The 13,153-nt window shown below is 42.7% G+C and overlaps 1 protein-coding gene across 6 annotated transcripts in view; it reads right to left on the reverse strand.

Moving 5' to 3' along the window:
• The window catches only part of skic3 (SKI3 subunit of superkiller complex), a 165,551-nt gene that overhangs the window by 93,775 nt on the left and 58,623 nt on the right, over window positions 1-13,153 (reverse strand). For 4 of the 6 annotated variants that reach the window (XM_072516311.1, XM_072516309.1, XM_072516310.1 and 1 more), the window contains 4 exons: window positions 12,015-12,113; window positions 7,559-7,667; window positions 6,332-6,472; window positions 579-680 (listed from right to left, as the gene is read on the reverse strand). In XM_072516311.1, the coding sequence (XP_072372412.1) occupies window positions 579-680; window positions 6,332-6,472; window positions 7,559-7,667; window positions 12,015-12,113 (451 nt within the window). Of the gene's footprint in view, window positions 1-578; window positions 681-6,331; window positions 6,473-7,558; window positions 7,668-12,014; window positions 12,114-12,652; window positions 12,896-13,153 lie in introns of those variants that run through there. The other 2 variants (XM_072516313.1, XM_072516314.1) reach the window with 2 other exon arrangements.

Consider the following 13,153-nt stretch of genomic DNA (forward strand, 5'->3'; position numbering starts at 1 on the left):
ATCGCTTATTGTCACGAGTAGGCTTCAATGAAGTTACTGTGAAAAGCCCCTAGTCGCCACATTCCGGCGCCTGTTCGGGGAGGCTGGTACGGGAATCGAACCGTGCTGCTGGCCTGCCTTGGTCTGCTTTAAAAGCCAGTGATTTAGCCCAGTGTGCTAAACCAGCCCCTGTATGCTTTTGTGAGATGGAAAATTGAGAGACTGACCGTATGGCATGTCATGGCTGAAAAGAATTGCGGAGGAGTGGGAGGTAGGGATGGGGGCAGCTTGCCTTACATGCCAAAACATGATTTTTGAGGCTGGATAAATGGGGTCACCTTATATGCCCCGATCTACAGTAGTTACAAGGGTACAAGTGCCTCTTAAAGGAGAAGAAAAAGCCTCTTGAAGAAAGGGAGAAAAAAAAAGACAGAGGTACAGACAGACAATGAGACAACATCTGAAAAGGAAAATGAGCAGTGCAAACAAATAAGACAATTATAGGGAATGAAAAAGGTTCATTTTTATCCAGGAACATTGTTATGAGGGATCGATTAGTATATGATTTTTTAAAATGCAAACAAAAGACCATTTCCTACCCTGTTTGCAGGAGCTGATTGTTTCTTCGTACTTGTGCATCAGGAGTTGTATCTTTGCCAGATAAAACCATGCTGTAATTGCTGAGCGTGCCTGCTTTAATCCTATAGTGCAAGAAATATTTCTCTAGATCTCGTAAAAGGCAGAACAAGTAGGCAAAACAGCTTATATTTATTTAGCAATAAAACACCCAAGGTACCATTAACAACAGCAGTGAACATAAGGAGATATTGAGTCAAATGACAAAAAGCTTGGTCAAAGAGGTAGGCTCTATGGAGTGTTGTAAAGCAGGAAAGCAAGGTAGAGACATGCAGAAGTTTAAGGAGGGCTTCCAGAGCTTAGTATACAGGCAACTGAAATACCTTTGGCGGTTGCCAAAGGTGGAGCAATTAAAACCAGAGATGTTTGAGAGGGCAGAATTAGAGAGGTACAGATAATTCCAAGGGGTTGAAGGCTAGAGGAGAGAGAGAGGATTAAGACCATGGAGGGATTTGAAAACAAGGATGAGTTTTAAAATCATGGCATTGCTTGACTGGGAGTTCATGTAGGCCATCAAGCACTGGAGTGTTAGGTGAAAAGGACTTGTTGCAAAGTTAAGATATGGGCAGCAGAGTTTTAGATAACCTCAGGTTTAGAGAGGGTAGAGAGATCAGCCAGGAGTGCATTTGAATAATCAAGTCTGGAGGCAATGAAGACATGAATAAGGGAGTTTCAACAATCACGTTTATCGGTTAAGTAGGTAGTACATATAGGTACAAGAATAAGGTCATAGGAGCAATCACATGTAACAAAATACTGAAAGGGCAGCTATTCAGCCTCACCTTTTTAAAAATCAAATTGCCAATCGGTACAACTAGAGAATGCAAACTAATACAATCATTAATAACTCAGCTGATGCATGCAAATAGAAAGTAAAACCGATTATCAACAAGTACAGAAATTGACTTGGCACTCGACTTGAGTGGGGACAAAGGAATGGTCAATGCAAGTTTTTGGAGCTGTCTGCCTAATGGAGGATATACCCCTGTTAAGTTATAGGATTCTTACTAGGTGAAAGATATGTTGCCTTTTGAACTATCAATCAATTCTAATTTGTAAAACTAGAGAATAAAAATTGCAATATGTTTTGAAATTGACATTTGTATTAATGATCATTAAAAATTCTGATCACACAACATCCCAAACAGTGTACATCTGTAATTAAAATTAATTTCAATTTGTTACAACTAAATTTGATGACTTTCTATTTTATTTGGAGTGAACTTGTCGGTACATTAGGAGTGAACTAACTCAATACTGGATAATGAAATATATTTTCATGTATATACTTCACAAGCCATTCAGGAGGATCTCAGACACTAGTGCCTGTTCTCAAAGATTGATACTACAAACTAAATCTTCTGATTGCACGACTACAGATGTCAATTGAACCATACTATCAGATGGAGGCTTGTAACATAGTTGCCACAGGTGATTCAGAAACACCTTAGTTAAACCAAAGAAGTTGTACACAGCAGAACTTGGGCCACCCAGTCCCAGATACTCACATCAGGAACTAGCAGATTACACACAACATAGCCAAATAGCAAGAAGTTATCCACACTCTGCTCAGAGAGCTTGTTTTAACTCCAAGTATTTTCATTTTACGCATGAATCATCCTTTCCAAATAAAGCTGCCAAATAACATCAGTTATGAGAATAGATTGGAGTGGTTGGGACTATTCTCTTTGGAGAGAAGAAGGCCAAGAGGAGATTTGATAAAGGAAATGTTTTCTCTTGGGTAATAGCAATGAGTAACAAGCCCAGAGAACCATGGATGACCAGAGACATTCAGGGTACAATGAGAAGGAAAAGAGAGACTTTTAGCAAGTACAAGGGGAGCAAATCAACGGAGGCATTAGTGGAGTACAGAAAGTGCTGGATGGAGCTTAGAAAAGCAATGAGAGCAAAGCAGGGATATGAGAAAGCTCTGGCTGGTAAAAGTAAGGAAAATCCCAAGATATTGTATGTATAACCAATGGGAAGAGGATAACCCGGGAAGAAAACGTAAGGCCCATCAGGGACTAAGAGGGAAATCTGTGGGTGGAACCAGAGGACACTGATAGGGTGTTGAACAATAATTCATATCTGTCTTCAACCAAGAGAACGAGGAGGTAGATATAGAAGTTGGGGAGAGAGACTGAGGTTCTTGAGCAAATTGTCATAGCGAGTGACAAAGTATTGGAGGTGTTGGCAGGTTTAAAAGTGAACAAATCTCCAGGTCCGGATGAATTGTGCCCCAGGATACTGTGGAAAGTGAGGAAGGAGATTGCAGGGGCTCGGACTCAAATGTTTAATTTCCCTCTGGCCTTGGGAGAGGTGCCAGAGGACTGGAGAACAGCTAATGTGGTCCCACTTTTTAAGAAAGGTTGTAGAGATAAGTCAGGGAACTACAGACAAGTGAGTCTCACGTCAGTGGCAGGGAAACTATTGGAGAAAATTCTGAAGGAGAGAATCTACCTCCACTTGGAGAGACAGGGTTTGATCAGGAATATCCAGCATGGCTTTGTCAGAGAGAGTGGTCATGCCTAACAAGCATGGCTTTGTCAGAGAGAGGTCATGCCTAACAAATTTGATTGAATTTTTTAAGCATGTAACCAGGTGTGTAGATGAGGATAGTGCAGTTGATGTAGTTTACATGGATTTCAGCAAAATCTTTGACAAGGTCCCACATGGGAGACTTATAAAGACAAATATACATGGGATACAGGGTAACTTAATAAGGTGGATTCAAAATTGGCTTAGCTGTAGGAGACAGAGGGTGTTGACAGATGGTTACTTCAGTGATTGGAAGCCAGTGTCCAGTGGCATAGAATCATAGAATTTACAGTGAAGGAGGCCATTCAGCCCATCGAGCCTACACCGGCCCTTGGAAAGAGCACCCGACCTAAGCCCACACCTCCACCCTATCCCCGTAACCCCACCTAGCCTTTTTTGGACACTAAGGGCAATTTGGCATGGCCAATCCGCCCAACCTGCAAATGTTGGACTGTGGGAAGAAACTGGAGCACCCGGAGGAAACTCACGCATACACATGGAGAACTTGCAGACTCCGCACAGACAGTGACCCAAGCCAAGAATCGAACCTGGGACCCTGGATCTGTGAAGCAACTGTGCTATCATGCCAAAGGGATCTGTGCTGGGTCCCCTATTGTTTGTCATTTATATAAATGACATGTGGGGGGTAGCATCAAGTTTTCAGATGACACAAAAATTGGCCGGAACGTTAACAGTCTTGGGTTACAGGAAGATAGAGACGGGATGGTCAAATGGACAGAAAAGTGGCTGATGGAATTTAACCCAGAAAAGTGTTTGGAAGGAGTAATGTGATAAGGAAGTATTGAATGAATGGCATGACACTTGGAGTTTCCAAGGAACAAAGGGACCTTGGCGTGTTTGTCCATAGATCTCTGAAGACAGAAAGGCAGGTTATTAAGGTGATGAAAGACATATGGGACACTTGCCTTTATCAACTGAGGCATAGATTGCAAAAACAGGGACGTCATGTTGGAGTTGTATAGAACTTTGGTGAGGCCACAGCTGGAGTAGTGTGCGCCATTCTGGTCGCCACATTCTCGGAGGTTTAAGATTGCATGGGGTGCACAGGTGATTCACCAGGATGTTGCCTGGGATGGAACATTTAACTTATGAAGAGAGGTTGGATAGCTTTTGCTGGAGCAGAGAAGTTTGAGGGGTACCTGATCGAGATGTATGAAATGAAATGAAAATCGCTTGTCACACGTAGGCTTCAAATGAAGTTACTGTGAAAAGCCCCTAGTCGCCACATTCCGGCGCTTGTTCGGGGAGGCTGGTATGGGAATTGAACCCCCGCTGCTGGCCTGCCTTGTTCTGCTTTAAAAGCCAGCTAGGCTTCAAATGACGTTACTGTGAAAAGCCCCTAGTCGCCACGTTCCGGCACCTGTTCGGGGAGGCTGGTACGGGAATTGAACCCGAACTGCTGGCATGCCTTGGTCTGCTTTAAAAGCCAGCTACTTAGCCACAAGATTATGAGGCATGGACAGCTGTTCTGCTCAGTGGAAGGGGATAAGGTGGAGGCGTGGGTTTATGTAAGGTGCTCTTCCTAAAAGCCGGTGCAGACTCGATGGGCCGAATGGCCTCCTTCGGCACTGTAAATTCTATGATTCTTTGAAGGATCAGTTACGAGGGGCCACAAGTTCAAGGTGAGGGGCAGGTGGTTTAGTGGGGTGAGGACGGTCTGAAAGGCACTACCTGGGAGGATGGTAGAGGCGGGTTGCCTTACATCCTTCAAAAAATACCTGGATGAGCACTTGGTGCGTCATAACATTCAAGGCTATGGGCCAAGTGCTGGCAAATGGGATTAGGTAGGCAGGTCAGGTGTTGTTCATGCGTCGGTGCAGACTGAATGGCCAAGGGCCTCTTCTGTGATGTATTGTTCTGTGATGCGAGAAAAAGCTTTTTACACGAGTGGTTTGGATCTGGAATACATTCATGGAATTTACTGTGCAGAAGGAGGCCATTCGACCCATCGAGTCTGCACCGGCTCTTGGAAAGAGCACCCCACCCAAGGTCAACACCTCCACCCCATCCCCATAACCCAGTAAACCCCACCCAACACGAAGGGCAATTTTGGACACTAAGGGGAATTTATCATGGCCAATCCACCTAACCTGCACATCTTTGGAGGAAACCGGAGCACCCGGAGGAAACCCACGCACACACTGGGAGGATGTGCAGACTCCGCACAGACAGTGACTCAAGCCGGAATTGAACCTGGGACCCTGGAGCTGTGAAGCAATTGTGCTATCCACAATGCTACCGTGCGGGAGCAGGTTGGAAGCAGGTTGAATGGAAGCATTCAAAAGGGCATTAGATGATGACTTTGGGCTGGTTTAGCTCAGTGGGCTAGGCAGCTGGTGTGTAATGGAGAACAAGGCCAGCAGCGCAGGTTCAATTCCCATACCAGCAGAGAATTCTGAATTCTCCCTCTGTGTATCCGAACAGGCGCCGGAATGTGGAGACTAGGGGCTTTTCACAGAAACCTCATACTTGTGACAATAAAAGATTATTATTATTATTAAAAGGCAGGGGCTGGGCCCCAAGTCATAATGCTCATTTGGGGAGCTGGACCAAATGGCTTTCTTCTGTGCCTTAAGCCCTTAGTGTTGGGTGGGGTAACTGGGTTATGGGGATAGGGTGGAGGTGTGGGCTTGGGTAGGGTGCTCTTTCAAAGAGCCGGTGCAGACTCGATGGGCCTGTAAATTCTATGATTCTATGATTCAATTTAGGGTGTGTGCGTGCAACGTGTCAGGACAGTTTTGTGCTCGGAGCCAGTAACCATTAGAAACTGATCCAACATATTTAAGGGATGATGTTTACAGCTGGTTGATCACATCAATTCTGACAGTAAACTGATGTAAACCTGGGACCCCGAGCAAAAATGACAAAACGTTGGGCGGTATTTACTGACCACGCCGCTGCATCAGCGGGATCTACCGACCCCTCCGTTGTCAATGGGATTTCCCGGTGGCAGCACCTCTCGTCGTAAGGATTCATACATGCACTGGCATGGGATGGGAATTTCCTTTTGCTAGATTAGGCATTTATTTTAAAAATAAAGAACATAGATACATTTTCAGAAATCCTTGAACCGGAAACATATATATTACATTTATCTGATATATTTCTTACCACACATGCTCAATTCCCCCTAAAATTGACGCCAAAAAAAAAATACCTTCAGTTAGGTTCTTTGTTGCTTCGTCATATTTCTTTTCTTGCATAGCTTTGATCCCAACTCCAATAAGACCTAGCCCATTTGTTGGTTCCATTTTATTAAGTCTTGAATAACACTGCAAAGCTTCTTCGCTAAAGCACTCTGTTAAAAATGAAGGAACAGTGCAACAGAAGCCTTCAGTAGTGCAGATTATACATCACTACAAACTGGATAAAACTATTAGCTACCTGGTTGTGCCATGTTCAATCTTCGAACAAAGGTATCCTCATCATGCTGTAGAAATTTGCCACCAATACTATCAATGGCAAATTCCTAAAATGTGTGATGGTCATTAAGATCGAAGAATAAATATTTTTGCATGTTGCATGTTCAGAAAAATTACAACTTGGAAAAGCACCCTTGTCAGAATGCTAGTAGATCAACCAGACACATTAATAATCACACTTGAAATGTTTGAAGTCATTCAGTTAAAACTTGCTAATGTAGAAGTTTTAAAGGACAACCTAAACTGAAATACCTTTCTGTTACCTGCACACACCCTGCATTTAAGTCAAATTCTGTAAAAAAAAGTGTCTTGTCAGTAAACTGCGTTCATATTCTTTCCAAAGCATTTAACCATTTGGAAATTGAAGATGTTGGGCCCAATCTACCAGAGCGGCGCGACCGGTAGACGCCGGGAGATCCCTCTTCTGGATCTATTGGGTTTGCCACGCCTCCCAGACTCTCACGCAATCTTGCAAGACGTCGCAATCTGATCTCCCGCCCATTGTGGGCAGGATCAATATTTAGCAAATCTGTATATTAGAGTGAGACAATCAGTATTACTCTAATATGCATTCCTGTGGTCTACCCGAGGTGTTGAATTATAAGCCCTTTGCTTTGGGCGAACACCGTTCAGTGTTGGGCTCCACAAACGATGACCAGATGGAACGGCACTCATGGGAGTTTCCCAGGGGATCAGAGGCCACCAGATGCCTACCCTCTCCCTGTCACTGATACACAAAGGGACAGGCACACACAGAGACTCTCTGGCGCTCTGTTTTATTTCTGTAACCTCTAGATATTCTCTCTTAAAGTATCAGTTATGAATTCTCTCATTCTCACACTATTGAGCTTTTCTGTTTAATTTGCAACAAGTAATGGGCAATTTTATGAGATGATAAGATCTCAACCAGAGTTGTTAACTATACAAAAATTGTAATATCTTGAAACCAGAAAAATAATTACCTGTCTGGATAAAATGCATGCTGAGTACTTCTAGTGTAGATGTTGAATTTGGATACTGGGATAGCAAAGCTTCACAAGCTAGTTTTAGCTTGTCTTCTTCATGTGATAGCTGAAACAAAGAAGAAGTTAAATAACTGTATTTTTAAAAAAAGTTTTGAGTTTATGCAACCGCAAAAGTAAAATTAAGCATTTTCTAAATAATGTACAGTAGTTGAAGCTGATGGCATTTCAGCTTAAAAATTTGAAAATGAATTACTATCACTGATGAAAAGAGACAGAAGGCGCGATTCTCCGGCCGCATTGCGCTCAAGGAAGGGTGCAACGCAACCGGAGAATCCCAGGATTGGCCTGCAGCGGGCCCCCTGACAGCCTCCATGCCTTGCAAGATTTCTCGCAAGATTTACCGGAGTCCCCCGAAATGTCGGAGTCGGAACCCCGCCCCAAATGGGCAGGACCGAATGTCGCTGGCTAAAGTAGCACTTACAACCTGTTCGCTGGGATCCACCTGCCTCCATCAGTTCACCGGTCTCCCCAGGGAGACTGCAGCCGGGTGCCGATCAGTGCTGGTCCACACAAATGTGGACCAGGTGGAATGGCACATGGGGGGGGGGTCTCCCAGGCCATCGGACACGCCTGGGTGGTCAGGCTAAGTGCACGATGGCTCCCTGGCCCCCCTCCTGGAACATGGGCACCTTGGCACTGCCCAGCTGGCACCCTGGAACTGCCAAGGTGCCCAGATGGCACTATCAAGCCAGCGGAGCAATGCCTGGGTGCCAGGGTTTCACTGCCACGGGTCAGGTGGTGAGGGAGCCATGCCCATGAAATGAGGGTGGGGGGGGGGGGGGGGGAGTGCAGGGCAGGTAAGTAGGGGCCTCTGGGAGGTTGGAGGGATGATGGGTGGGGGTCCTAGTACAGAGGGGGTGCTCTAAGAGAGCTTGTCGGGGGCCTAGAGGGGGGACCCCCTGGCACCCCATAGTAGGGTGTGTTCACATGGGGTAGTGCCCATGTGTGTGGGGGGTGACATTGCCTATGGATGGGGGTGGACCCACAAGTTCACTTAGAGATCGGGGCATCCTTTCAAAAGGGCGGCCCAATCTCGGAGTTCAGCTCCCCAGTGCTAAACAAAATTCCAAGTGTGGGCTAAACTGGTGAGAATCTCCAAAAAGTGACTAAGTGTCATTGAATAGCAGTGGAGAACACAACAGCAGTGCATGCAGGCAACTCCCTGAAAAACACAGCACAGATGAACTTAGAATGTCTTTGGGAGAATCGCGCCCATATTGACAAAGTTTTCATCTTGTACTCATTCAGGACAGGTGCAAGGATGCCAGACTTCAAGAGCAATAATTTATATTAATGAGAAAAGGGGTGCAGGGAGGGTAAAGTATCTCAAAATCTCGAGTAACAGGTAAAGCTAGCTATTTCAAGCTGCTGCAATGTAGTGGCAACAGTGGTGTTTCCCACTAAAGGATGCAGTCATCAAGCCAAAAGATCATTCTGCCTACCACACAAATAATTAATGTGATAGTTGAATTTCAGTGTTGGTGTAATGCCAGGTGCATCGGCTGTACATCACAACGGGCACATTGTCTTAAACAGCACATCCCTTCAGCTGTTCGCAATAGGTCAAGGACTGACCAGACTCAACCAAACAGTGCTTGCAAAACTCAGATCTCAGATCATAATATCTTATGTTGGTTATAATTCTGCGATTGGGCAGCATTTCCGGAACAACCCCAGTGACTTGCACTAACAACCAATTAACGATCATCAATTGGGCTCACAAGGTAGCACACTTATGCTTGTTAAAAGCTACATATATTCATATGCAGGGACCTGTTCTCTGCAGACAGAAGGAATATGTCCAGGCATTGCACCTTTTATTGAATAAATAAAAATAGGGGGAGGGGGGCAATAGCTTCCTAGTGCAACATCTCAACACCATGGCAACATCTCAGAGCCGACTTGCCAACCACCAGCATCCTTTGCTCAAGCAGTATAAATTGTTGTTCCCGTTGAAATTTGGTGCTCTTGCATCTGTCCTGATGAGTGCACGATGAAAAGCTTTAACAACATGTCTCTTTTTATAGCAATACTCAAGTTCTGTACCACCAAGGTAATAAATTATTTTTTGCACAACAAAATAACAAAAGACATGTTACAAATATTCCACAGAACTCTGATATGCCAGTTTTCAACTTTTGTGTAAGTGATCACTGAAAATCTTGAGGCATTTACAAAAACCACCTGCAAGTACTGACATTCAGTCTTAATTTCTAAAGGACAGTGTCATCTTTCAAATGAAAAGAACTACTGCAGGAAACATTTGCCATTATACAGTAAAAACAGATGACATATGCCAATACAGAATTCTTAAAACACTGCTCTCATAATTGACCTGTTTGAGATTTCCACACACTAATTTGAATATATTTGTGCAAAACAAACCATAATTACTATTGATGCTTCCTTTCAGTGCTAAACTATCCCAGTAGAGCCATAATACTGGCACTTTCCCAATGAAGAGAACTGGACAGATATGTTCTAGTCACAATTGCTGCTTCGTTGGCCTTCGCTCAATTAGAAGAAAACAGATGGAATGGGTCAACAACAGTGCTATCAAGCAGTATTTACTCAGCAATAACCTGCTCACCGATACTCAGTTTGGGTTCCACCTGGCGACTTTGACATCAAGGCAGCACTTGACAGTGCGTGGCAGCAACAACTCTAAAAAAAATTGAAGTAAATGGGAATGGGGAAAACTCTCCACTGGCTCGATTTACCAAATAAAGATGATTGGAGTTGTTGAAAGCCACTTAGCTCAACTTCAGAACATTGCTGCAGGAATTTCTAGGCTCAACCATTTTGGTCAATGACTTTCTATCCAACATAATCTGTGAGGTGGGGATTTTCACCAATGATTACACCATATTCAGTACCACTCACAGCTCCACAAAAACTGAAACAGTCCATGCACAACATGCAGCAAGTCCAGCATAACATCCAACCTTGGGTTAAGTGGGAAGTAATATTCGCACCACACAAGAGCCAGGCAATATCCACCTCCAACAAGAGCAAATCTAATCACCTCCCCGTGACATTCAATAAAATTACCATCATCTAATGCCTCAACCACATTATTCTGGGGTCACCAATTACCAGAAACCTAACCAGATAAGTCACATGACTACTTTGGCTAGAACAACCTGTCAGAGACTGGATAGTCAATTTAAGAAACTCAACAGCATCAAGGACAAATCAGCTCATTTGAGCAGCATCGCATCCACCACTGGTGCAAAGTGTGTACCATCTACAATATTGATAGAAACCAACCTTTTAGTATAGGTAAAAAGGTTTAGAGGAAGAAATTATTTAAAGAAATCATAATAACTAAAATGTTAAATCAATATATATTAACCATAACAGTAAGAAAAGGCTGACTGCTTGTGAATTGATCAGATAAGCAAAATGCTAGAATTTGCAAGGACAAACTGGCAGAAAGACTCTGTGTTAGAGAACTGGGCTGAGATCCCAGTTCCGTGTCCATGGTAACGACAAGTCATCCCACAGTGAGAATCTTTGGTGGGAAATGTGTTTCACTATGGAAAAATACAGAAATCTTTTATCTCTTAATTTGACAGACGGACACTTTGACCGAATTAAATGAATTATATGTTAAAACCAATCACAGCTGTAAAAAGGATGAAACTTTAAGGATAGTAATCTTAAAAGTTTAGGTATTGGGATGGGAAAGCCATGCTGGAATCAATTCAATCTATCTTCTGAAACCTATTCTATCCACTTGCTTTGCAAAACCGCAATTTTATTCTATTTTAAACTGTGCAGTCGTTTTGTACTGTGTATCTTGATTTGAAGAAATTATCACGAGCTGTTTGTATTTTGAATTCAATAATCTGTATTCAACAATCTGTATTTGCGAAAGACAATCATTCTGATTAGCTTGCTGCAGGGCTAGTCCGTTTGTACTTGAAAATTGAAGCTTGCCAGTAAACACTACTAGCTGACAAAATAAAAGCTGCAAATTGCTTTTAACCCAAGGAGCCAGTCTTGAATTTCTGTTATTTGGTATAAGGTACGGCATTACAGGTATACAAAGACACAGAGATCCCACAAATATGCACTGCAGCATATTCTTCTGATAGCGCCACCATAATCACGATTACCAAGATGGACAAGGGTTGCAAATACATGGGAAAACACGACCATCTCTTAAGTTTCCCTCCATGCCCAACAGCATCCGGACTTGGAAATACAGTGTCTTCTTTCGTCGTTGCAGAATCAAAAACTTGTAACTCTTAACAGCAGTGTGACTACCTTCACCAGAAAGATTTCAGCGGTCCAAAAAGGCAGGTCATCACCAATTCGAGATGGGTAATAAATGCTGGCCTTGCCAGTGATGACCATATCCCATGATGAGTTTTTAAAACAAGCTTACTTTTGATAAAAATTTAATATAGTCAGTGGAAAGCTTCTGATGGCTGTCACTTGGAATCTTGTCCATGGATGAAAGGACATTTTCAAAAGCAGTTTTCAACTACACAAAGAATAGAGAGAATTAGCAATACGGTAAGAACAATATTAAGAAAATTAAGAAAACTATTGTATTTATATAACATCTTCCATAACCTCAAGATGTTCCAAAGAACTACACAGCTGATACAGTACTTTTGTAGATAATCATTCAAATAACATAGGTAAAATCAGTCGTCAAATTTCATTTGAGGAAGTTCCCCAAACAAATAAATTACCTGATAATCTTTTTTTTTTTAAAAAAGAGATATTGAATGAAGATTAAATGTTAGCCAGGGCAACAAAATAACTCCCCTGCTCAGCTTCATGCCATACGAGATGCCAAATGGCTTCAATTTGATGCTTCATCCTAACGATGCTCCAACAATGCAGTAAAATGGTACAGTACTGACGTGTTAGTCTAGATGATGTGCTCAAGTTCTAGAGTGGAACTTGAATCCAAGAACAGCCTTCTGATTCAGAAACAGGATCACCAACACTGAGCTGAAGCTGAAAGGGTACTTACAACTGACAAAAGATATTATTTAAACAATAATGAATTACCTTAATCTGTAGTTCCTATTTAGAGTCTTCAATTCTATAAATTACTTTTTAAAAATTCTATGCTGTAAGACAAGAATCAGATTTACTTCACCATCCTGAAGCAGGACTTTCAATCTCATCTGAAAATCTTCTCCCCTAAATTTATGGTGTTTGTTCGTTTAAAGTGAAAACCTACCTCAGCAACCATAATGGATTTTTGCTGTCATTGTAGTAAGTCATAGAGGTTTTACCTCTGACTCAGTACTTGTAAAAAAAAAAAACAAGTTTCAGCTAAGGATGTGAATTGTATCAACATAATCCTGGAAGGCTAATCACACAACATCACATCACATGGCATCTGCAGGCAGTATGCAAAGGTTAATGCCTTACTGCCCCACAGTTTTCATGCCACTGACACAGGTACATGACACATACAATTATAACATTTGGATTATAGTTTATTCTTAGTTTGCAATTTCAAAACTCATATTGATTACATACAAGAGCAATTACTTGGGATAG

This window comes from Scyliorhinus torazame, chromosome 9 (genome assembly GCF_047496885.1).
Source record: "Scyliorhinus torazame isolate Kashiwa2021f chromosome 9, sScyTor2.1, whole genome shotgun sequence".
NCBI classification, from domain to species: domain Eukaryota; kingdom Metazoa; phylum Chordata; class Chondrichthyes; order Carcharhiniformes; family Scyliorhinidae; genus Scyliorhinus; species Scyliorhinus torazame.